At 37.7% G+C, this 23,651-nt stretch overlaps 1 protein-coding gene across 1 annotated transcript in view; it reads left to right on the top strand.

The window, feature by feature from the left end:
- The first annotated feature begins 557 nt into the window (after window positions 1-557).
- The window catches only part of LOC131187600 (cytosolic phospholipase A2 beta-like), a 45,754-nt gene continuing 22,660 nt past the window's right edge, over window positions 558-23,651 (top strand). The window contains exons 1-10 of the mRNA XM_058162026.1: window positions 558-686; window positions 7,571-7,643; window positions 9,384-9,520; window positions 11,903-12,034; window positions 12,814-12,872; window positions 14,932-14,974; window positions 15,194-15,257; window positions 20,715-20,842; window positions 22,074-22,178; window positions 23,439-23,476. Coding sequence (XP_058018009.1) covers window positions 666-686; window positions 7,571-7,643; window positions 9,384-9,520; window positions 11,903-12,034; window positions 12,814-12,872; window positions 14,932-14,974; window positions 15,194-15,257; window positions 20,715-20,842; window positions 22,074-22,178; window positions 23,439-23,476 — 800 coding nt within the window. The 5' untranslated portion in view covers window positions 558-665. The remainder of the gene's footprint in view (window positions 687-7,570; window positions 7,644-9,383; window positions 9,521-11,902; window positions 12,035-12,813; window positions 12,873-14,931; window positions 14,975-15,193; window positions 15,258-20,714; window positions 20,843-22,073; window positions 22,179-23,438; window positions 23,477-23,651) is intronic.

The following is a 23,651-nucleotide window of genomic DNA, read 5'->3' as shown; positions in this document are numbered from 1 at the left end:
CCAACCAACCAACTTGGCAAATGGGCCGTTTTTGCCCTCCCCAGGCTCCTAGAGAGGCTCTGGAGCCTGGGGAGAGCAAAAAACGGGCCTTCCCTACCCCCCCAGGCCCTCCGGAGGCAGCCTGTTTCCCTACTTCTGGGTGGCCCAGAAGGCCCAAAAATCAGCTGACCGGAGCTGAGCTCACATGCCCACCGATATGGCTCCATGTGCCACCTATGGCACATGTACCATAGGTTCGCCATCACGGGCCTAGGGGTTGGGGATCCTGGGTCTACCACATCATACCTGAAAAATGGGTAATTATAAGAAGAAAATAGCTACTGTTTGTGTATGTAATAAGAAGAGAAGGAGAGAAAAATCAGGGGCTATTTGTACTCCAATGAATGCATTACTTTAGGATTCAGACAGATAATGGTTGGTTACTTCATATTTGGTTTATGGTGGTGAAGTTTGACTCTGCAGTTATTTCTTGGGCTAGAAAAAAACAACAGTCCTTTCTTGTTTTCTTATCCAGAAATCACATTGGGTGGAGCCAGGAACGTGCATATATGATTCTTGTCTTTTGGGATGTGCCAAGGAAGAGCGACAACAGATTTGAGTGTTGTCTGTCTGTCAACTAACTGCTCAATTGTTTCTAGTGTTTATGAAAAGACTATTTGACAAGAATGGAGACCACAGAAGAGAAGGTAAGGAAGAGAATACTATTGCTTTCTATATTTTTTTGGGGAAGCTCTGCTGAGAAATCATAACAACTAGGTACATTCCCTATAATCTTTCAGTCAATCTGAATTTTCTGAAATTTTCAAATGTTGGCCCTATTTCAAACTTTGAATAGTTTCTGGGTGTTTTGATAAACGGGTGGGTTTTCTTTCTCTACAGGATGAAGAAGATACTAATCGATTACTGGGTGGGTTTGAACGTTATAAAATTGGTTGGGCAATGAAAGGAATGGCTGAAAATTCATTTAAACTTTATGGACAAAGCAAACGTCTTAAGAATGTCAATCAACTTCCTTGTTGTTGATGTATTATTTTAAAAGGATAGGAGCAGAAAAGTGATTTGAGAAGACTGAAGACAGATTTAAGGTATCCTTGCAAAAGTTGCCACAAGTGCCAGTAAAAACACAAAGCAAAAACCGGTAGCTGGGAGAATGCTGATTACCTTTCAACATCTCAGTCTTAAGTAGCAGGTTTGGGAAGAAAATCTGGCTGTTCATTTGGATTTCAGCACATTAAGTGGCATATTAATTCATTCACCTTGTTTCCGTAGTTTTGGTTTCATGATGATTATTAATCCTGCTTGTTTGCTTCTTTGTTATGGTTATTGTTTTAAAACAATCTAGAAGTCTTTGAAACTATCAACGATGAAATTTTGGAACCCTGCAAATTATGTATTATTTTTTTTAAAAACAAGTTATAAGATGTAGCTAACATTTTGTGAGATTGTACCCTGTTGATTTCTTGGTGGCTGCCCGCATCATACAATAGCATCTAAGGAAGTTGGTGCCTGCTGCATTTCAAAGTTTGTCATTTAAATATGAAGGGGCATAATTAATGCAATAAAAGCATTAAAAAAGAAAAAAAAATACGAGAATTTTAAAAAAGAAAAGAATTCAGAAGAGAAAGAAAATGTAAATTATAACCTATTTCTGATAACAGAAATAGGATACAGGTAGGGCCTCGAGTTATACCATTTGTTTAGTGACCATTCAAAAGTACAACAGCATTAAAAAAGTGACTTATGTCTTCACAGTTATGATAGTTGCAGCATCCTCACAATCCCAGCATCCAAATTCAGGCATTTAGCGACTGGCATGTATTTACGACGGTTGCAGCATCCCAGGGTCATGGGATTTCCACCTGCAATTTTCCCAGCTGGTTTCTGACAAGCAAAATCAATGGGGGAAGCTGGATTCACTTAATGACCATGTGATTTACTGAACAATTGCAGGGATTCACATGACAGAAAGATAACATTTGTAAAATTGGATGTAACTCACTTAACAACCATCTTGCTTAGTAACGGGAATTCTGGTCCCAGTTGTGGTCATTAGTTGAGGACTACTTGTTTTGGGGGAGTGTATGGTCAAAATGCCATAAGAATAGCTTCTGCTGAAAAGCTGGACAACCTCCTTTCATGAAGGTTAATGTTGGAGAGGAATACATTCCTCTGTGTGATGATATTGTAGTTCTCCATGAGTTTGTCTGGTAAAGTATATACACGTTTGGATTCAATTAATGATAAAAAAGATTTCAGAAAATGTGTGTCAGGGTTCCAGAAAAACCTCTTCTGCATAAAACAAACTCAGAAGCCATTGTCTTTCAGAGTTCTTTACTAGCATGAGGAAACTGGCACACGATGAGTGAAATTCCAAAACTGAACTTCCGGATTCTTTTCCCAGTTATACAAACCCCAAGAGTCCCACCCCCCTAACCCCTTTGCTGGTCACATGGTCCCACGTTCTCCCAGTTCATTTGAATATCTTCTTGCCACTCCTCCTGCAGATGTGAACACCATCCAACCTTGACCGCTTGAAGAATGTTACCATACCCCTCAACCCCCCTTTTTCCCCTCAGGGGAAAAATGTGGCAGTGTCTGGAACCCTAAAGTCTAGTATGGTTTCCAGGCCTGGCAATGTGTTTATTGTATTATACTGTCATAGAATAGCTGCTGGAAATTGCATAGAATGGGGGCTCACTATCGGGCCATAGCCTGTTGGAAAACTGGGCTGCAGGAGAAATGGGCAAGCGTGTACGCATGAAGCGAGCAAGTTCACGTGCACGAACTTCTATTTGTGTGAGCAAGCACACATGCACAAAGCTCAACTTGCATGAGCAAGCACATGCACACAAAGCTCACAAGCAAATGGAGCTTTGCGCCTGAGTGCCCTCCGTTCGTGCGAGTGGAGCTTTGTGCGCAAGCGCAAGTGCCTGCAGCTCGCTTGAGTGGAGCTTTGCACATGAGCACAAGCACCCTCTGCTCAAGCATGAAGCTCCATTTGCACAAGTAGAGGGCCCGCGTGCACACCACTGGCATGAATGGAGCTGTCCGCATGTGTCTGCCACTCACACGCCCCCCCACCCCTTTCATTGGGCTGGGCCGCCAAGCTGGAAAGGTTGGGGACCACTGGTATAGAACATATGGCAGTCAGCTAGGAATGAGGAGGTCCCCATCTGTGTCAATGTATATATATATTCAATTCCAACTTTAACAGATAGTTTAAATAGTTTAAAAGTCAGATACCAAAGTGCCATAGTTATACAGATCCTGGATATATAATTTCCCAAAATACATTGTTTTATATGCATTTGAGGGACTCTGTGCATTGAATGCTTTATACGCAATTAACTGAATGTACTGATTAGACAAATGCGTTTTTTAAAATACAATGTTTTCCAGTCACTGTTCCTTTTGTATTTATAAGACAAGGCCTTCTTAGGGGAGTCAGGATATCTGGGAATCTGTGGAGTCTCTAGTGTCTTGGTTGCTTGCTTGGAGATGTTTCATTACCTGACCAGGTAACATAATATTTCTTAGTCAGGTAATGAAACATCTACAAAGAGGTGAGCTAATTTATCCTGAATGGGTTTTTGGGATGGATGTTTTTTTGGAGGAGAAAAGACAGGATACTATGGTAGGAGCCAAAAAGTGTCCAGAGAACTGAGGAAAATTAGTACAAGGATTATAGGAGAAGTTATGGATACATCTCTCTGCCACAAGAGGAGATTCCTTAATTATTTTCCTTAGCAGGATATTAATATTTAGACAAGACAGGATGAAAAGTGAACTGTGCACCTTTGCTACTGTGAAGCTCATTTGAAAGTGTTTAATTAGTTATATAACTGCAATTATATATGTAAAGAAGGCGGAGCTGGCAGTTCAGGAATTTCATATAGCAAGTTGATGAAATCAGACCTGGAAATGCTACTTTGACTATCACCCACCTACATGCTGTATTTCTTGGGAAGATGCAGATTTCTGTGCTGCAGTCAAAGAAAGTAATGTCAGGGTTTGAGTAAATCCATGAAAAGCAGGAAGGGTGGAAGGAGGCCTTATAGCACAGATCAAGAACCAAGACTCTGGAAATTAGGTGCAGATGGGTGTACAAATAAACCTCCCTGAGTGTGAGATGATACAGGTACACATAGGTCACCAAATTTGCTAAGAAACCGCTGATGAATGAAAAGGTCTGTAATTTTGATGCTAAAAATAAGTCAGCTTCTCCTGGGGAAAAAATAACTTGTCTGGTTAGTTCTATAATTTCGTATTGTTTGAAACCCATCGGTTATATAAGAGGAACTGGACTACAATTTTATAGGCAGCTTTGAAGGGAAATAATTAATGGTGTGCCCATTAAAAGATGGATTAACTATATATTTATGCTTTAATTAAATGTATAACGAGTCCTGGAATTTCTATTTGCAAATGCAGCACTTCTTTTTTTTTATTGAAAAAGTTTTACAAAATTCCCCCCCTTTCCCCCCCTCCCCCCTCCCCCCCTCCCCCCGGACTTCCCGGAACAAACACAAGGTATAGTTAAAAATAAAACAAACATATGCTAAAAAAATTTCCCTCCCAACTCAATTATACTCCTACAATTCTCATCAGTTCCTAACCTCCCCCAAAACAATCAGAAATAATACATCCTAATCATTCAAAGGCAGTCTGATAATTCTTAGTCTGATATCTACTTTGAATATAGTCAATCCATTTTTTCCATTCCTTTAAGTATCTTTCTTGCGTATTGTCTTTCAAAAAGGCTGAGATTTTTGCCATCTCAGCCAAATTGGCAACTTTCAATATCCATTCTTCTATTGTAGGTACTTCTTTTTTCTTCCAATACTGTCCTATCAGTGATCTTGCCGCTGTTATTAGATTTAAAATCAATTTAGTCTCAATTATTGTACAGTAATTCCCAGCAGAAAAAATTGCAGCAGGAACTTTATCTTCTTTTTCAGAACATTTTGTAAAATCCACCAAATTTTTATCCAAAAGGCCTTAATATCCTTACAAGTCCACCAAATATGAAAATATGTAGAGTCATCACAATTACATCTCCAGCATTTTGCTTGCATATCTGGATACATACACGATAATTTCTTAGGATCTAAATGCCATCTATAAAACATTTTATAAAAAATTTCCCTTAAATTCTGTGCCTGGTGAATTTAACATTTCTAACCCAATTTTTTCCCCAAGTTTCCAATAATATTGGCTCCTGAAAATTTTGTGCCCACTTTATCATACAGTCCTTTACCAAATCCCTTTCAGAATCTATTTCAAGTAACATGTCATACAATCTCTTTATATGCTCCTGAGACTGGTTTCTAATTTGCTTTACCAAATTTTCCTCATTCTGCACTATACCAATTTTCTGATCTTCCTTCCATCTAGCACGTAGTTGCTCATATTGAAACCAAGTATAATTTTTCCCTTCTTTTAATATGTGCAGAGATTTTAATTGCAAATTACCTCTTTCAGTATACAAAATATCTTTATATGTAATCATTTCCTGATTCTGTTCTATATTTATATTCTCTATTGTATGTCTAGGACTTGCCCACATAGGAACCTTATAATGTAGTTTATAAGAGTATTTTTTCCAAACACGCAAAAAAGCAGTTCTTAACACATGATTTTTAAAAGCCTTATCCACTTTTTTGTCATAAATTAAATATGCATGCCATCCATATAGCAAGTCATAACCTTCTATATTTAGAATTCTTTCCTCCGTTAAATTAAACCAATCACTTATTGCAGAGAGAGCAGCTGCTTCATAGTGCAAATGCAGCACTTCTTGTTTTATGATCTCAATTTCTATAACTTCCCATTTATTTCTACAGTAATAAAAATGATTAAAGATAATAAAATGGTTGTATTACAAAATGCTAAACATGGGAATCCTTAAATGCAAGCACAAAGTATCCTTAAAGAAAGTGAGACAAGTAGGAAGCTTGGAAAGAGAAAAATAAAAATTCTGTAAGGTTTTGAATACAACACGATTTGACTTACAAGGAAAAAGTTATAACTGGATGAAGACATCCTTAGATAGAGGTACAGCATTAAGAAAGCATTTTTGAAATACAAGCTTTTATTATGTCTCCTTTTATGTGTGTTTTGATACTTTAACTTGGTACATATAATAATTCAATTTCATTGTGTGTGTATGTGTATGTATACACATAAAATGGTACCCATGAAAATATGTATGACAAGGAAACCATCCACAGAAATGGAAAGTGACTGATAAAATATTTGTAACTCAGGGTTGAACTGTTGGAGTGGTGGGTTTCAATTTTTTTTACTGCTGGTTCTGTGGGCGTGGCTTGGTGGGTGTGGCATGGTTTGGTGGGTGTGGAGGGGAAGGATACTGTAAAATCTCCATTCCCTCCCCATTCCAGGGGAAGGTTACTGCAAAATTCCTATTTCCTCCCAATCAGTTGGGACTTGGGAGGCAGAGAATAGATGGAGGGTGGGGCCAGTCAGAATTTTTACTAACGGTTCTCTGAACTACTCAAAATTTCCACTACCGGTTCTCCATAACTGGTCAGAACCTGCTGAAACCCATCTCTGAACTGTTGGGTCCTTGGTGCTCTTTGAGCTTGGTGGTTTTTCTTGCAGAAGTTTCATAACTAAACTAGGTAACATCATCAGTGCTAGAAGGGAGTGGGGTTTGCTCTTGTTTTTATTTATTAGTGACTTGTCCTGTCAGTATTGTAGGAGTATTCTTGGTGATTTCCTGATTAGGCTGTTGTTTACTTGTAGTTCCTTGATTATTGTTTACTTCTTGATTGCTGGTCTAATATTAATTTTGCTGTTAATCTCTGCAATACTCAAAGTAACTCTGCAGAAAAATTAATTACCATGACCAGATTTCAAAATTCTACCAATTAAACGCTATCAGCAATATCGATTTTTCCAGAAATCCCAGTGCTTCATGTTTCCTGAGCTTACCAGTTTTACAGAGCTTAATATGAAGCCCTTTCACATAAACACATAAATTACATAACCGAAAAATAAAAACATACAGCAGTTAAGCATCATATAATATCCATCTACAAATCCAAGATACGGGCCGTATCACACAGATTATTGTATAAGTGTGGCCATTTTTATGTTTATTTACAAGGACTTCCCATAAGGAAAGTAACCTGAATTTGGAAAGTATAATAATTTAACTATTGAAGATAATAAAATCTTAATATTCGATCTAGCAACAATAGCTCTGCAGTATGGCAATGATCGGAAGTAAACTGGAAAAATCTGAAAATTAAAAGAACAAGGAAAGTATGCATTTCATGAGTTTAAGGGCTACTAAACCAGAATGGCCCTTCCCTTCTGCATTGCACCAGAACTCCATAGCAGCATCTAAGGATCTTTTATAGCTGTGCATTGTAGGGAAATTTCATAAGTGGCCTATAATAAATTGCAATAGCACTTAGAACAGCCCTTTCTAAGTGGTTTACAGAGTCAAATGAAAGGAACATGGATGGATGGTGGTGTACAATAGCACATGCTAGATCCTAGGGACTGACTCAGGTCCTCATTATTGGCTTTGTTTCCATTGCAGAACCAACTATTTCCACTAGCCCTGCTGTCAATCAAGATTCTGAAAGCCAGTATCGTTACCTCTGATACACCTAGTAAGTTTCTGGCATGTTATGGTTGAAAAATAGAGTTGAATTACTTAATTGCATTGATCTCACAGAAACAGAAATTAAGAAAAGCTGAGCTCAGAATTTTAGAGATTATTTTGTGATTTAGGGCAAAATAAAATATACTAAATTTGATTGTTCACAGTTTATATAGGATATAATTTTTTTTCCAATCTCTTGCTTTTATTCCAGATTTTTCCACTGATTCTCTACCACTAGTCTCTAGGTTTTGGTTTCCTGTTAATGCACCACTTTGCCTCCAACCCAAAAGCATGTCTATGAATTTTTAGTTTTCAATTCATTTCCTGCAGTGCATCTTCAAATAGTCTCTTCTGGAACCCAAGCCAGAACATGCTTTCGTATTACACTTTTTCCATGAATAGAATCAGTCTTCTACCCAGTTTGCACTGCTCCTATACTCTTTTGATGTTTTATCTCATTAAGTTGTATCTCATTTCCACTATACAAAATTGTTTTTAAAATTCTACATCTTAATAAGAGTTTCTCAGAATCTAAAGTTCTGAAAAACCTTTAAATCACTTAATCACTTAAGGGTCCAGAGTGGCGCAGGCTGCTAAACAGCCTGTTATTAACAACAGCTGCCTGCAATTATTGCAGGTTCAAGTCCCACCAGGCCCAAGGTTGACTCAGCCTTCCATCCTTTATAAGGTAGGTAAAATGAGGACCCAGATTGTTGGGGGCAATAAGTTGACTTTGTATATAATATACAAATAGGATGAAGACTATTGCTTAACATAGTGTAAGCCGCCCTGAGTCTTCGGAGAAGGGCGGGGTATAAATATAAATAAATAATCCGTTTATTTATTGCATTTTTAGTCTGCAACAATCACTTTGACTCTTGGTGGCATGTATTTCAGAATCAGAATAGAGCTAGAAGGGACCATGGAGGTCTTCTAGTCCAGCCCTCTGCTGAAGCAGGAGACCCATATACCATTTCAGACAAGTGACTGTCCAATCTCTTCTTTAAAAACTTTCAGTGATGAAACTCTCACAACTTCTGGAGGCAAGCTGTTCCACAGGTTGCTTCTCTCCTTGATTAGTTTCCATCCATTGTTTCTTGTTCTGCCCCTCTGGTGCGTTGGAAAATAAACTGACCTCTTCTTCTTTGTGGCAGCCTCTCAAATACTGGAATATTGCTATCATGTCGCTCCCTAGTCCTTCTTTTCTCTAAACTAGCCCAACCCAAATCCCGCAACTGTTCTTCATATGTCTCCAGGCCTTTAATCATCTTAGTTGCTCTTCGCACTTTTTCCAAAGTCTAATAATCTTTTTTGTAATGCGGTGATCAAAACTGGATGCAGTATTCCAAGTGTGGCTTTACTAAGGCTTTGTAAAGCGGTACTAATACTTCACGTGTTTTTGATTCTATGCCTCGGTTTATACAACAAAGGATTATATTAGCTTTTTTGACTGTTGCCACACAGTGCTGACTCATGTTTAAGTGATCATCCACTAGGACTCCAAAGTCCCTCTCACAGTTACTGTTTTAAATTACTGTTTAATGACTAATTAAATTACTGCTAAGGAGTAATTAAATTACTGTTTAATGACTAATAATCTATAGATTAATATATAACAAATAGATATCTTTAGAAGTATGTGGCACTCTTGACCATAGGGATTTATCTATTACATTTCTTTTGTTTATTAAGATGTGTTGAATATTTGGGAAAAAAAATTACCAACTTCTTCTTTTTCCTGCTGTAGTTTCCGCAACTCATTGCTACGTGACTTTGCACCTGCCAACAGCATCACAGGAGGTATTCAGAACCCAGACTGTCAGGAATTCTTACTACCCAGTCTGGAATGAAACATTTTATTTCAGGATCCAAACCAAAATCAAGGTAGTGTAATGTAGTCGCAAAGCATTCATACTATTTGACAAGCTTACAGGATAAACAAATTCATGAAATGTTGCAAAACAGGCTTTTCGAAACGAGACTGTAAAGTTTACTTCATGATTTCATACTTTGAAAAGGAAAACAAACTATTGAAATATTTGTTTTCTATCATTTGGAGATGCTTGTATGACTGAAAGTTCTAAATCAGAAGTTTTGTGTGTAGGCGCAGAGATCAGATAGCTAATGCTCTTTGTTCAGAGATTACTGTTAATCCATTGCCAAGATTGGAAACTAATACCCTGAGGTTGCCAGTAGTGAAATATATTCCATTACACATATTTAATGTGAGGGTTTTAAAATACCAGTGACATCTGCTATAAAAGAAAAGAGTGCTAATAATTTCTGGCAACTTAATAGACAGTTGTTTTCATGGGGATATTTTCCTAATATAATAGCCCAGAAAAAACATATGGTTAAATTTTCAGGCAAATTTACCACTTTTCCTGGAAATTGAGCTGTATATTTAGCCACACTAGCATTGGAGGAATTATTTAGATGAAACAGCATCTAAGCACCTTTTTCAACATTTTAATGCTAACTCTATGCCTTGGTCTTGGGGATTCTGATCCAAACTGGGATAGGTTTAGAGAGGGGCTGGATATCATTGCTAATTTGGGACTACAGAGGATCAGGGACATGATTAAATAGATGATTTAAAGCTGGGGTCTCCAACTTTGGCAACTTTAAGACTTGTGGACTTCAACTCCCAGAATTCCTCAGCCAACAAAGATGGCTGAGGAATTCTGGGCGTTGAAGTCCACAAGTCTTAAAGTTGCCAAGGTTGGAGACCCCTGATTTAAAGAGTGGAGAGAGGTTCTAGTCTAAGGTCAAGACAAAGCATTCAATATCAACAATACGCCAAGATGTCATGAGCTCTAGGCAAAAGTCAGAATTTCCACAATTTCCCTAAGTCTGAGTATAGCTAGACTTGATTGGTGTTGATTGTAGCAATTGAAGTGCTTGGGAATAATAAAATAAACTGTTATTTATAAGTGGAACATGACGTCCAAGGTGCTCTTTCAAAGAACTGATAGACCTTTCTCTCTTGGCTCTTTCGGTTCTTGATACAAAAGCATTGCTATTGTCGTAGAGTAGAGACCATGATTTTGGATTGAGATGAGAATTCAGAGCTGGCGATTCAGAGGCAATGGGAGATGGTTTGCTAATCCTTCAGTACTATCTCCTGGAATTGCCAAATGACCATAATTATTAATCTGGCTCCTGTTCTTCCTTCTCTTTGTCCTTTATCTGAAGGGTCCATAATTTTGAGCAATAAGTTGAGACTCCATAAACTGGAACAATATTATGAAGATAGGATCTTGTACTTTCCCAAAGGCTTGAGGTAAAAATGGCAGCCTTTTATTTTGAGACCAAAGTTTCCAAATAGGAACAAAAGGTAATTATCACTCATCTGAAGACAGAGATTTGCCATAACAGATAGTATCAAGAACTGCTGAGAGAAATGAGAATCTCTTCAAAAATAAACCTCCCCCCTAAAATAGAAATAGACACAGAGAAGATATTATGAAAAATAGTACTTTTCTACAAATTTTAAAAAGCGAGAATTGTTGCCTGCTGAAGTTTCAAATACATCTTGGATTTATCCATTTATATACATGGTAGTGGAGAATATATAGTACTTCCTTTTAACTGCTTCCCCATTGATTATCCAAAATAAGATTCAGATCGTGTGTGTGCATGTGCGGTGGGGGATATAAATGCAATAAATAGATACTGTACATAAGTAAATAAACTAGAAGATGTACAGAGTTAATGAGATTGACTAATTGTTAGGGTTCCAAGTAACATCCCCAACGAAAGAAAACTCCATGGCTAGCAGTTCCTCAAAGTTCCATTTTATTAGAGATGTCATAATGGCACATCTGGGAAAACCCAAACCTGAAAGCTTCCAGGTTTTCCCCACCCAAAAGAAAGCCCAAGTCCCTTCCCCTGCACCCACATCACATGGTCCAATCAATGCACCATCCCAACTGGAGATGCCTCCCAGTCATGCCACTCCAGGTGCAGGCCAAATGTCCTTGACTCTCTGAGAAAGGAATGTTATTATGGCTAGATATCCCTGCGACTCCATGCAATCCCCCTCCAAGTTTTCCACAGCACTAAATGTGGCAGCCCTGAAGAATTCAAGAAAAAGATGGCCTGTAGAGCTGACACTAATTAGATTTCTTACTCTGAGTATAATGAGTTTTTGTGGTCAATTGGCAAAATTCCATCAATTTGGAAGAAAATATTACAGCAGAAATATCTACATTATCATCAGTAAAAAGGAGCATGCAATTGCCATTTCTTCTCTTCTGTTTCTAGAATATCATACAGTTGGAAGTTTGCGATGCTGATCCAGTCACCAATCGTGATGTCCATTTAATTGTTCTTTTTGATTTGTCAAAACTCCAGCCTGGAAGTCCAGTCCTTGAGAAATTTTCCTTAAAACCAAAGGTGAGGGCCAAAAAGTTATCTTGCAGAAAATGTAGCTTACATTTATTCATTTATTTATTTATTTTGTCACAACAATATATGTAGGTATCATACAAAAAGATTATATAGTATATAAACACATATATGAGTAAATATAAGGAGGTATAAGCATATATATTTATTATTTATTATTATTATATATATATATATATATATATATATATATTTATAAATATATATATATATATATATATATATATATATATATATATATATATATATATATATATATATATATATATATATATATATATATGTAGGTCTTTGGTTATTCGGGTTTTCTCCCGCGTAAAATTGGAAGTGTCTTGGCGACATTTCGACGAAGTCTCATTCGTCATCTTCAGGCTTCAGCTTCGTGCTTCTGGGAGCAATATATATTCCTTAACACTAATGGATGTTATTTTCCCAAGTTTATTAAATGGTATGTTTCATGGGTTTTGTGAAAGGAGAGCACAGAAATGGGGTGTTCTTATAAAGGGGACTTCACTTCCAATCACATGTCATCTCAACTTCCTTTCCTTTCCTTTCCTTTCCTTTCCTTTCCTTTCCTTTCCTTTCCTTTCCTTTCCTTTCCTTTCCTTTCCTTTCCTTTCCTTTCTCTTCCCCCTCCCCCTCCCCTTCCCTTTCCCCTCGCCTCTTCTTTCCCTCGCCTCCTCCTCCCCTCCCGACTCCTGTTTGGTGGACTGCATATGTTAATGTCTTCGTTACTGTACATTTTATGAATGTTTTTCTGTTACCAGAAACAAGAACAATCTTATTGTTATGAATTTCTAGAAGTGGAATTCAAGCTGTCAGATGTGTAAGTGATTTAAAAGCTGATAGGAAACATTAACTCATTGTTCATGGTTTGGTTCTTGGAAAATTCCTCCTTTGAATTATTCAGCAGATAATAAAGCTTGGTTGTTGTTTTTTGAGTATTCAGATATCCTATCTTACCTTACCTTGTCCTACAATATTTTGTTTAGTAAACCCATATAATTCTGCAATGATCTATTCTGGAATGCCATATAAATATATTCTGATACATTGCCTGGGTTTATGTAACATAACAGACTGAAACACAGATCTCTGTTCATATAGCATACTGTAGCCAAATAAATGAAACATAATATGATGTAACTTTGTCCTACAATATGCTAAACTATGCTGGAGTTCCTATAGATATTGAACCACTAATTTCCCATCCCTATTTTAGTTCATATTATGTGAAAACAACCATTTGGAGGTTCTACTAGCTCTTCTACACCCCGATACAAGGGATTACAGGGTCATAAAATGAAAAAAAAATATTATGCTTGGTTACATAGTCAGCTAAATGTTTAGGCAGGATTTGTCACTTTTATCAATCTATTGACCCTTTACCAAGGATCTGGGATAAGCAGATGTTGTTGAGATGTTAGATATGCTTTCCAAGCAGAACTGCCCATTTTCAATTGATTGAGGGTGACTTTGTCAATGTGAATAGTATTGAAATGATGCTCCAGTTGTTATTATTATAATTTGGATTTGGTTTTCCCACACTCCATTAAGTTTTATTGGTGCCACTTTAAATTCAGTTCATGGCCAAATGATAAAAATGTAGTGAGTAAAGAAGTTCACTCTGTTTCACAATGCACAAACATTTTGATTTATCTGACTGTCTGTATGGCAATTTATAGAATAGGAGTGTTTGCAACTGTTTGTATTGCCTTTCTTGTCCTTGTCAGTCATTCACAAAGCCCTATTTCTAAAACAGCAAATACTAACAACATTGGTCTTACTTGTAAGATTACCGTATTTTTCAGACTATAAGATGCACTTTTTTGTCTCCCAAAAGGGGGTGAAAATGTCTGTGCGTCTTATAGACTGAATATTACCGATGCCCTGCCCACCTGTTGGCTGTTATTTTTTGCCTCCATATGCCGCATTTTTGGGCCTTTTTCAGGACTTTTTTTAAGCCTGTTTGGGGGGCTTTTTTCAGTCCATTTTCGAGGCTTTTTTCGGCCCATTTTTGAGGCTTTTTTGGCTTATTTTTGAGGCTTTTCCAGCCCATTTTCGAGGCTTTTTTCAGCCTGTTTTTGAAGCTTTTTTGACCTGTTTTTAAGGCTTTTTTATGGCCATTTTTGGGGAAAATGCGCCTGAAAGAAGCCTCAAAAATGGACCAAAAAAAGCCCCAAAAATGGGCTGAAAAAAGCCTCAAAACCGGGCCAAAAAAAGCCTCAAAATGGATTGAAAAAAGCTTCAAAAACAGGCCAGAAAAAGCCTTGAAAATGGGCCAAAAAAAAAAAAAGGCTGGAAAAGGCCCAAAAATGGGGCTTGTGGAGGCCAAAAACTTCTTTTTGTTGATTTTCTCTTCTAAATTTAGGTGTGTCTTAGTCAGGTACGTCTTATAGTCTGAAAAATATGGTAGATTAGCTTTATTGATTAGCCTATAAGCCATATCAAAATACAAGGTTCAAACACGTATTAAGAAATAAAATCCTATAAAAACATTTTAAAATAAGAATCGGGTAAAATATAATAATTATGGGATAAAATCAGGGATGGGTTTCAAAACCCGTCACTACCGGTTCGCTTGTGGGTGCGTGCGCATCGCGTGATGCTTCTGTGCATGCACAGAAGTGTCTGGGTGGGTGGGCGGAGCCTCCCGCAACTGCCACTACCGGTTCGCCCAATCCGGGGCGAACAGGTAGCAATCCACCATTAGATAAAGTACAATAATTTAATACATAAATATTTTAAATAAAATAAAATAACATAAAATTATATTTCTGTATCACCTCTACAATCTAGCCCAATCAGGCCCACATATGGCGGTTTCAGTTGGACCAGGTTTTGTTCTTTTTTGTTTATTTTTCTGTTTTCCCTCTGCTTTTTAGGCCAGGTCCTCCTGAGCAACTGATTTCTAATGGTGTCCTAGTGGTAAGGATTCTTCTTCTGGAATCTTCCTGAAGCTTTCTCTAATGTAGAGGTGTTGGGTCTGTGTTAACCACATGGGCTCGAAAGTCTGCAAGATGCAGGTTGAGAAAAAGGGGTATATGCCCTCGTTTTTCTCCATTAGGAAGCACTGCATTGTGGGATATGATGTAATGTAAGGAAAGAAATAGATCAGACACAATGTTGCATCTTTGGTTTTCACAGGCCCGTGAACTTTCCATTCTGGATGTAAAAGTGAGCAAGGAGGATAATGAAGAGGTTTTGAAAGGTATGTCCCTTGTTTGTATATGTGTGTGTGTGTGTCTGTATCTTTTAATCAGTGTTAACTCCTGCAGTTTTTAAGTGGCCTGCCATTGCCTGTGTCCTAGGGCTGAAAAAGAGGAACTGGCCCAAGGTCACCTAGCTGGCTTGTGGCTAAGGTGGGGCTAGAACTCACGGTCCCTGGTTCCTAGCATGGACTATAACAAACTGGCACTGTCCTTAGGGACTTTTTGTCCTATGTAATCAACTGGTGTTTTACCAGACTCCTTTTAACTGCAGAGTGATTGTTAGGTTGCAGTCATGGACTGATTAATCAGATAATCTAATATGTAAAATACTCTTTTAATTTACTAAAAGGACAAACCTGATAGGTTGTGCAGGAATGTTAAAAAAGTGCAGTTTTAAAGCAATTACTGCACATGGCAAATGTAGTACTTGTATGAAAAGTATTTTTTAAAAATGCACTGATTTATTTATTGCCCAGTTTTGAGTAAATTAATAATTAAATGACTTCAATCAAGTAATCATAAGGAGTGGTGCGGTGGCCTAGAGGTGGAGCTCTCACCTCACAATCAGGAGGCTGTGAGTTCAATCCTAGGTAGAGGCAGATATTTCTTTCTCTGGGCACACTGAGAATATATTTGCTGCAAAAAAAAAACCCTCCACATTGGCGACAGGAAGGGCATCCGGCCAGTAAACATTCAGCTCCATTCGGTTGCCCAGACTCCACCCCGCTAGGGATTATGGGGTCGTTAAAAGAAGATCATACAGGAAACAACATGTTTCTATGTTGCATTTGCATACACATAAACTTAGAAAAAACATGTTTCACATTTTGTGGATTCAAGCTGTAGAGATAATCCTAAAGGTGCATTAATCTTGAGTGGCAGTGAGAGATACAGTGGCAATTCCTGCCTCTCCTGACAGGGACATTCCTAATTTAAGGATCTGGAGCTGGTGCAAAAGCCTAGAAAACAGGAATTGGAATGACCAGCATTTATACAAATGGTTCTCAACTTCCAATCACAATTGGGATCAGAATTTCCCGTCGCTAAGCATGGTGATCGTTAAATGAGTCGTGCCTGGTTTTATGACCTTTTGTCCACGGTTGTTAAGTGAATCACTGCAGTTGTTAAGTGAATGATGCGGTTGTTAAGTGAATCTGGCTTTGCCCATTGACTTTGCTTGTCAGAAGCCTGCTGGGAAGATTGCAAATGGCTGTTACATTACCCTGGGGTGCTCTAATTGTAAATACATGCTGGCTGTCCAAGGCCCAAATTTTGATCATGTGATCATGGGAAGGCTGCGATGGTCATAAGTGTGAGGATCAGTCATAAGTCGCTTTTTTCAGGGCTGTTGTAACTTTGAATGGTGGCTAAACAAATGATTATAAGTCAAGGGCAATCGTGTGTTTGTGGGATTGACAAATCTGTTGCATGATCTCATGACACCTGTGTGATTTTTGAACTTGCAACCATCACTGAAATAAACAGTCCAAAAGTAGAGTTTGCACTGTGGCTTCATGACAAACATTTTCAAATCATTGTGGCTTCTAGCAGTTGCCAAGGCCAGCATTCTAGAAAGAGACAGTGTCCATTATAGTAAAGAACTGTGGAAAAAAAGAAGAGAAGGAAAAAAAATGCATTTTGAACCTGTGTTCAAAACCTGAGCCTGACCCACCATGGCCACGCCCACCCAGCCACGTCCACCATAACCAAGCCCGCCATTACCATTCTCAACTCCAGCCACTCCCCCACCCCCCCGGCCCTCCAAGGTCAAACACATCCCTGATGCGGCCCTTAATGAAATGGAGTTTGAAGCCCCTGCCATAAGAGATGTCAGAAAATATCTAGAGATTGAGTGTGGAATTGGTGAGTGTGCTTCAGAATTAAAAGACAAGTTATTCTTCCAGTTTAGGCCACTTCTGATATTTGTAACACTGCTTATTACTTTAGTTCTCATCTTCTGATTTAGAAAAATGTTTATTTTTAAGCATTTCACGGTACTCCAGGGGAAGGTTTTTCTAACCAACAATGATCAAAAATGTAATTCCAAAATCTTATTGTTGTGCTATACTTAAACAGAAACCATTAAATTGCATCCAATTCCTAATTCTCTGCACAGGGCAGAGATTTTTAAAGCCATCCAGAAAAGGAAAAATTGATACGTTCTGTCAATAATGTGCTTGTGATTTTTCAATATCCCATGGTAGAATTTATGACGCAAAACGGCATTTCTGTAACTATTACCAAATTTGGGTCATATCCCAAAGATCAAAGTAGTTTAAAATCCGGCCGATGCTGGTGAATTCTTGGAAAAAAATTACAGCTACTTTTTCAGGAATTCTTTTTTCCCCCTCCTCTTTTGCATCAGAACTTGCCATTTGCAATTATATTGAAATGGTTAAGTGATGGTATTTGGAAGTGCGAAAATAAGCAACCTTCTCCACTGTGTTGGAAAGGAAAGCAAAGGAGACAATGAAGACAAGAATTGATGCACAGTTCTGGAGATTAAAAGGACTTTTCACTGAGTACAGATGACAGATCTGGCAGCCCTGACAATACCTTCCTGATTGCCTTTGCAGATTTTCAAGATTGAGTCAGGACACATTTTTCCAGAACAACAACAAAAAATGTGCAGATGCTGATAATATTAAAAAGGACTCTGAAAAGTATTTCTTTATTCTGCTGCACATTGCCAGTTTGGTCTCACTTATTATGTATTTATATGCGTTTCTTGACTAGCATTTAGGGAATTGCAGCCCCCAGAGTACCTTTTGGTTTGAAGAAGGCACAATGTGGTGCATTTCATCTGTGGATACGGAGGTGGCTCTTCAGTCCCTGTTTGGAAGCGCAGTCTATCTAGCTCATTGGGGGCACTGAAAGTCCATTGTTATGAAACTGTGGATGCCATTCTGTGTATACCATTCAGTTTTCGGTGATGCCAATCTTCAAAGGTGTGCTTCATAGCACAGGTTTCGTCAGTGGATTCTGTCACCAGCTGCAGCTTCTAGTTCCCTTGGCTGGATGTCACAGTGTTTCAGGGTTTCTATTATAGCGTCTTTCTAGCGTTTGTATGGTCAACTTTGAAGTCTCTTCCCAGATTCCAGTACACTGGATAGCAAATATTGTATATTGCATAAATAAAGGATGCTCTTTCTAGTCTGGACATGTTGGCAAATATGCTACCATTCTAATCCTATGCAAAATTTATAACGCCCTTTCTAGGCTGGGTTCAGGCTGGAATATAGGTATGGAAATGCCATCGGTCATGCTTGTAGAGGACCATTAGAGGGCTTGGAAGTGGTGCAATGGTCTTGTCCTCCTGGATCTCATGATGGCTTCAGGATTAGGGAATGGGAGATGCCTTTTGTGGTCTTTCTCCTCTTTCCTCTGGTAGGGGATACTAGGTGGTCTTGGTAGGGCAGCACTCTTTTTTGACATCTATGTCAAACTTTTGGATGAGGTAATTCAATGGCATGGGATGTGATATTATCCATATGCCAATGGTTCTAGTTGTTCATCTCCACTGTTTTGTGCTGACCTAGTGTGTGGAGGTTGTAAAGGTCTGGATGGGGAGCATCCAGCTTTGGTTAAACTTTAGCCAGATGGAGCGGCTTTGAGTTTTTGGCCCTCCAAGGTCCACTGATGGTTAATTTTTAACTATCAATGGGGTAGCAGCTCCCCAGGCAGAACTATTGTACAATTTGGGAGTTTTCCCAGACTCACAATTCCTGCTTGATTCCTGCTTTCTTTTCACAAATACATCTTGCATGCCAATTGCTCCCATTCCTGGACTGAAAGGTCTTGCTCCCATTCCCTCATGTCTTGGTCCCTTGCTAGTTGGACCATTGCAATGCACTCTACATGGAACTGCCCTTGAAGGTCATCAGGATATTGTAGCTGGTCCAGAATACAGCAAATTGCAGGATATTGGGCACCTCTCAGTTTGCCCATATTATACCACTGCTTTGTGAGCTGCATTAGTGCCCAGTTGCTGTATATATGCAACTCAAGGTGCTGGTTATTACCCTTAAATCCCTACATGCACAGAACCAAGTAATCTGCCCATCCCACTAGGTTGGCAGGTAGAGTAGGACAATCCAAGTCCCTTCCCTCATTTGTTCCATCCAGTGGGTCAAGGAGGTATGTCCTTATTGTAAGAGTCCTTGCCATTATAGAATGCCCTTCCCCATGAGAACTGGCAGAGTCCATCTTCTTAGCTTTCTGGAATGCCATGAAGATCTGACCTTTTGCTTTTTAATAGATGGTTGTCCTACATGCTTAATATTTGATGATACTTACCAATTGTTTCAATAACATAGCTGGCTAAAGAAGAAGCTATGAATGTTTATCTATTGCCAGCTCTGGAGTTTGAAATATCTTCTTAAAGGTGAAGCTACACCTTTGCCCTGTCAAGCATCTATCCTTGAACTTACATTTCTTGAGGCAACGCAACAGAGCGGGAAGGTTTTCTAAAACAAGGCAAAGCATCACTACTGAGAAGAGGTTGCTTAATCTTTCCCATAATTCTTTTACAAATGGTGTTGTTTCTTCCTCCTGGGTTTCCCCCCAAATTCTTGAAGAGGTAATCTTGCTTGAGACAGAAGATCCTTCTCTATGAGAGACATTTGGAGGGGGAATATCCTATATCACAGATAGCAGCAGTATTTAGGATCCCTCTTTTGACTACTGAATAAGCATTGCAAGACAACAACAGGCTGATCTTATAATAAGAATTACCCTGTGATAAGATGAGCGGCCAATAAATTTAAGAATAAATTAAAAAATGATCCTATACGGCTATTTTATTTCAATATTGTGTATTTTGTGATATTTGATTCTTGATATGTAATAATATTTAGATTAGGCTGTATTTGATATAGTGTGAAGTGGTAGTTCATGATCCTTATCAATATTCAGGTCTATCACATCTGAAGATCTGAATGTTAAGGTCGACGTAGTGTGAAATCTGAATAAAATCCTTGATTTTATATTCAAATTATAAAATGTGAATGGCAATTGGCAAAACATGAATTTGAGCTGGAATTCAATATTTTCAAACTGATGTATTTTCTTTGTATCAGATTTATAAAAACAGAAGAAAGCTCTGTAAATTTAATGCATCACCTGATATACTGTATAGTTTATGTATACCAGATTATAAATTATCTAAATTTTAGCAACTCTTTTGACTTAATCTTACTATGCTTTCATATGCACAAGCTGTAAGCTGAATATCTTTTTATATACGAATGGTATTAAATATTGTATGTATGAAAGAGACATGGGGTTCTAGGTCTACTGTATGTCTTGATACATTTGACAAAATATACTGTTTAATAATTTGTTTATAAATACAGAATAGCAAGTGTTCATGTTAAAATGAAGTTTTTAACAATACATTTTTAGAAGCATAAATATCTAACATCTAATTTAATTTATCATGTCTTGTCTTATTTTAGCCAATAAAAATGTGGTCTTTTCAGTCGAACAATCATATGAAGGAACACAGAAGACAAGCAAAAATGTAGATTCCTTCCGCTTTCATTGCATAAAAAGCTTTGGACCGGTACTAAAAGTTAAAGTTCAGGTAATGGTCTCAGTTATCATGAACCCATAGCAGCACTGAAAAAAAGTATGAATGTATCCCTTTTCCATGGATGCCCAATTATCTATCAAGTTATAGTGTAGCAATAAATAAATAACCATCAGTACCATTCTGCTGATGTTTTAAAGCAGGGGTCTGCAAACTTGGCTCTTTTAAGACTTGTGGACTTTTTCAGCTTTGCTGGTTGCGGAAATCTGGGAGTTGAAGTCCACAAGTCTTAAAAGAGCCAAGTTTGCAGACCCCTGCTTTAAAAGATCTTGAAGATTTGGCTCTTAACCTGGGGCTTTGGCAAGTGGGCCCTATTAGATTGTGTGGATTGTTTTTTTCTCCATCTGGTCTTGTTATTCTGGCCATCTTCACTCTTCATTTTTGTAATTTGCTATTTTCTCATTTTCACTTTTTAAATATTTACTTTTAATTTTTTTAAAAAAAATGTAAAAATATTTTATACTTTTAATTTTAAATATTTAAATGAATACACATTTTGAAATAATTTGTAAATTGTAGCCAAAAATACAGTGAGATAGTCTGCTTCCATCTAGCTGCTGAAAACGTATATTTCTTTATCCAAGACTTGTACTAGATGGCAAAAAGTTTTCCGCTCAGACAGCAAGAATTACTGTAGATTTAATGAAGGTTCAGAACAGTTAAAGGAAAATATAAGAAAAGAGACCGAATAATTCTTGAGGTCCAAGAACTGAGGGTTCAGCTAGTTTTTTTAAATGTAAAACTTGCCTGGAATGTGTCTGAATGAAAAATTAACTTGCCTGGAATTTGCCTGAATGAAAGTTAATTCAATAGTTGAAAGGCCAGCTAATCATGATTATCATGATCATCATCAAAGCACCTGAGGGTAGAACAATATCATCATTAAAGCACCTGAGGGTAGAACAAGAAGCAATGGGTGGAAACTGATCAAGGAAAGAAGCAACTTAGAACTAAGGAGAAATTTCCTGACAGTTAGAACAATTAATCAGTGTAACGACTTGCCTGCAGAAGTTGTGAATGCTCTAACACTGGAAATTTTTAAGAAAATGTTGGATAACCATCTGTCTGAGATGGTGTAGGGTTTCCTGCCTGGGCAGGGGGTTGGACTAGAAGGCCTCCAAGGTCCCTTCCAACTCTGTTGTTATTATTATTATCAAGCAATAAGTAATCTTCATTTTTAATATCCTACATCTTATTCATTTGGGTCATCTTTTTTTCTTCCCAGAACGTTATACCTAACAAGGCCAGTGAATCTGATTATTCATTAATTTTGCCTTTGGAACTGCTTCCAGTTGGTTATCAAGTCAAAGTTCAATTACCAATGGGGAAGGCAAGTTTTGATTCTCGAAATGAATGATCACTTTCCTGATACTGTTGCTGTTTTTAAAAGCATATTGATAAAAATCATTTAAACTTTCGGTAACGTTCTGTTAAAAACTATGTTTTTATATAAAAAAAAAGGAAAATGCTGCTTCTCCCTCCCTCATAGATTCAATGTAACTGACTGCTGGTCAGAAATCATATGTAAACTACTTGTTTAATGAAAAGAAGGACTAGGGGAGACATGATAGCAGTGTTCCAATATCTCAGGGGTTGCCACAAAGAAGAAGGAGTCAAACTATTCTCCAAAGCGCTTGAGGGTAGAACAAGAAGTAATGGGTGGAAACTGATCAAGGAGAGAAGCAGCTTAGAACCAAGGAGAAATTTCCTGACAGTTAGAACAATCAATAAGTGGAACAACTTGCCTGCAGAAGTTGTGAATGCTCCAACACTGGAAATTTTTAAGAAAATGTTGGATAGCCATTTGTCTGAAATGGTGTAGGGTTTCCTGCCTGGGCAGGGGGTTGGACTAGAAGACTTCCAAGGTCCCTTCCAACTCTGTTATTATGTTATGTTACTTCACAAACTATCTAATATAGTTCATACATAATGTTATATACATATACAATCATACTTATTAATATTCACACATAATATTCATACATAATATTTTGTAGTTCATACATACATACATACATACATACATTATGTAGTTCATACATAAACTACACAATTACTGCTTTCAATGAATTAATAGAAATCTTCTATTTTGAAGTAGGGAGCAACGTACTAGAAGCTCTGTTCTGGCTTCAAAACATGAATTACTGAAATTTCAAGAATAAGGCACTTTCTGAGCTGTTAATTGACTCAAGAATAGACAATAGAACATCATCCAAGGATCATTTTACTTATTTTGCATTATTTATGAGAAAGACAAGACAAAGATTCTTTCTCTCCTCCCTCCTCTTTTTCATACTCTAAGAAAATGACGAATGAGTTTCCCACAAATATGCAAACTGAATCTTTCCAGTGATCATTTATTACATGTATGTTTCACACTTTTTCATTCATGGAGAAACAGAAGTCTTAAGTCTAATATAGTACTTTCGGTGTTTATTGATTGATACATTGGTTATAAGTACTCCTATGCACTCCTTGGCTGAACAAATCTAAAGAGTTCATTTGTTGCTTTTTTCACATGCCCAACTTATTTGTCTCTCTACCCCTTTTAGTCCACTGTCTTCACTAATGCATGTTTTTGGGGTTTTAGGGTAGTACCTTGGAGCTGTACCTCCAGGTAATTGACTGGTAAGGTGTTTTGTTTCTATTTTTTTGGCATAGTTAATACACTGAGTGAATGCAAAGGAAAGACCTCAGCATGAATGACATGTGCACCATTTGTGCATCATTTGAGGCTTGCATGTAACTCCCCACCATCTCATTTATAGTTCTCCAGAAATTCAGTAGAAAAACTACCATATTT

This window comes from Ahaetulla prasina, chromosome 1 (genome assembly GCF_028640845.1).
Source record: "Ahaetulla prasina isolate Xishuangbanna chromosome 1, ASM2864084v1, whole genome shotgun sequence".
Classification (NCBI taxonomy): domain Eukaryota; kingdom Metazoa; phylum Chordata; class Lepidosauria; order Squamata; family Colubridae; genus Ahaetulla; species Ahaetulla prasina.
The sequence above is the reverse complement of the archived record's forward strand: the minus strand, read 5'-3'. Positions and strand labels throughout refer to the sequence as shown.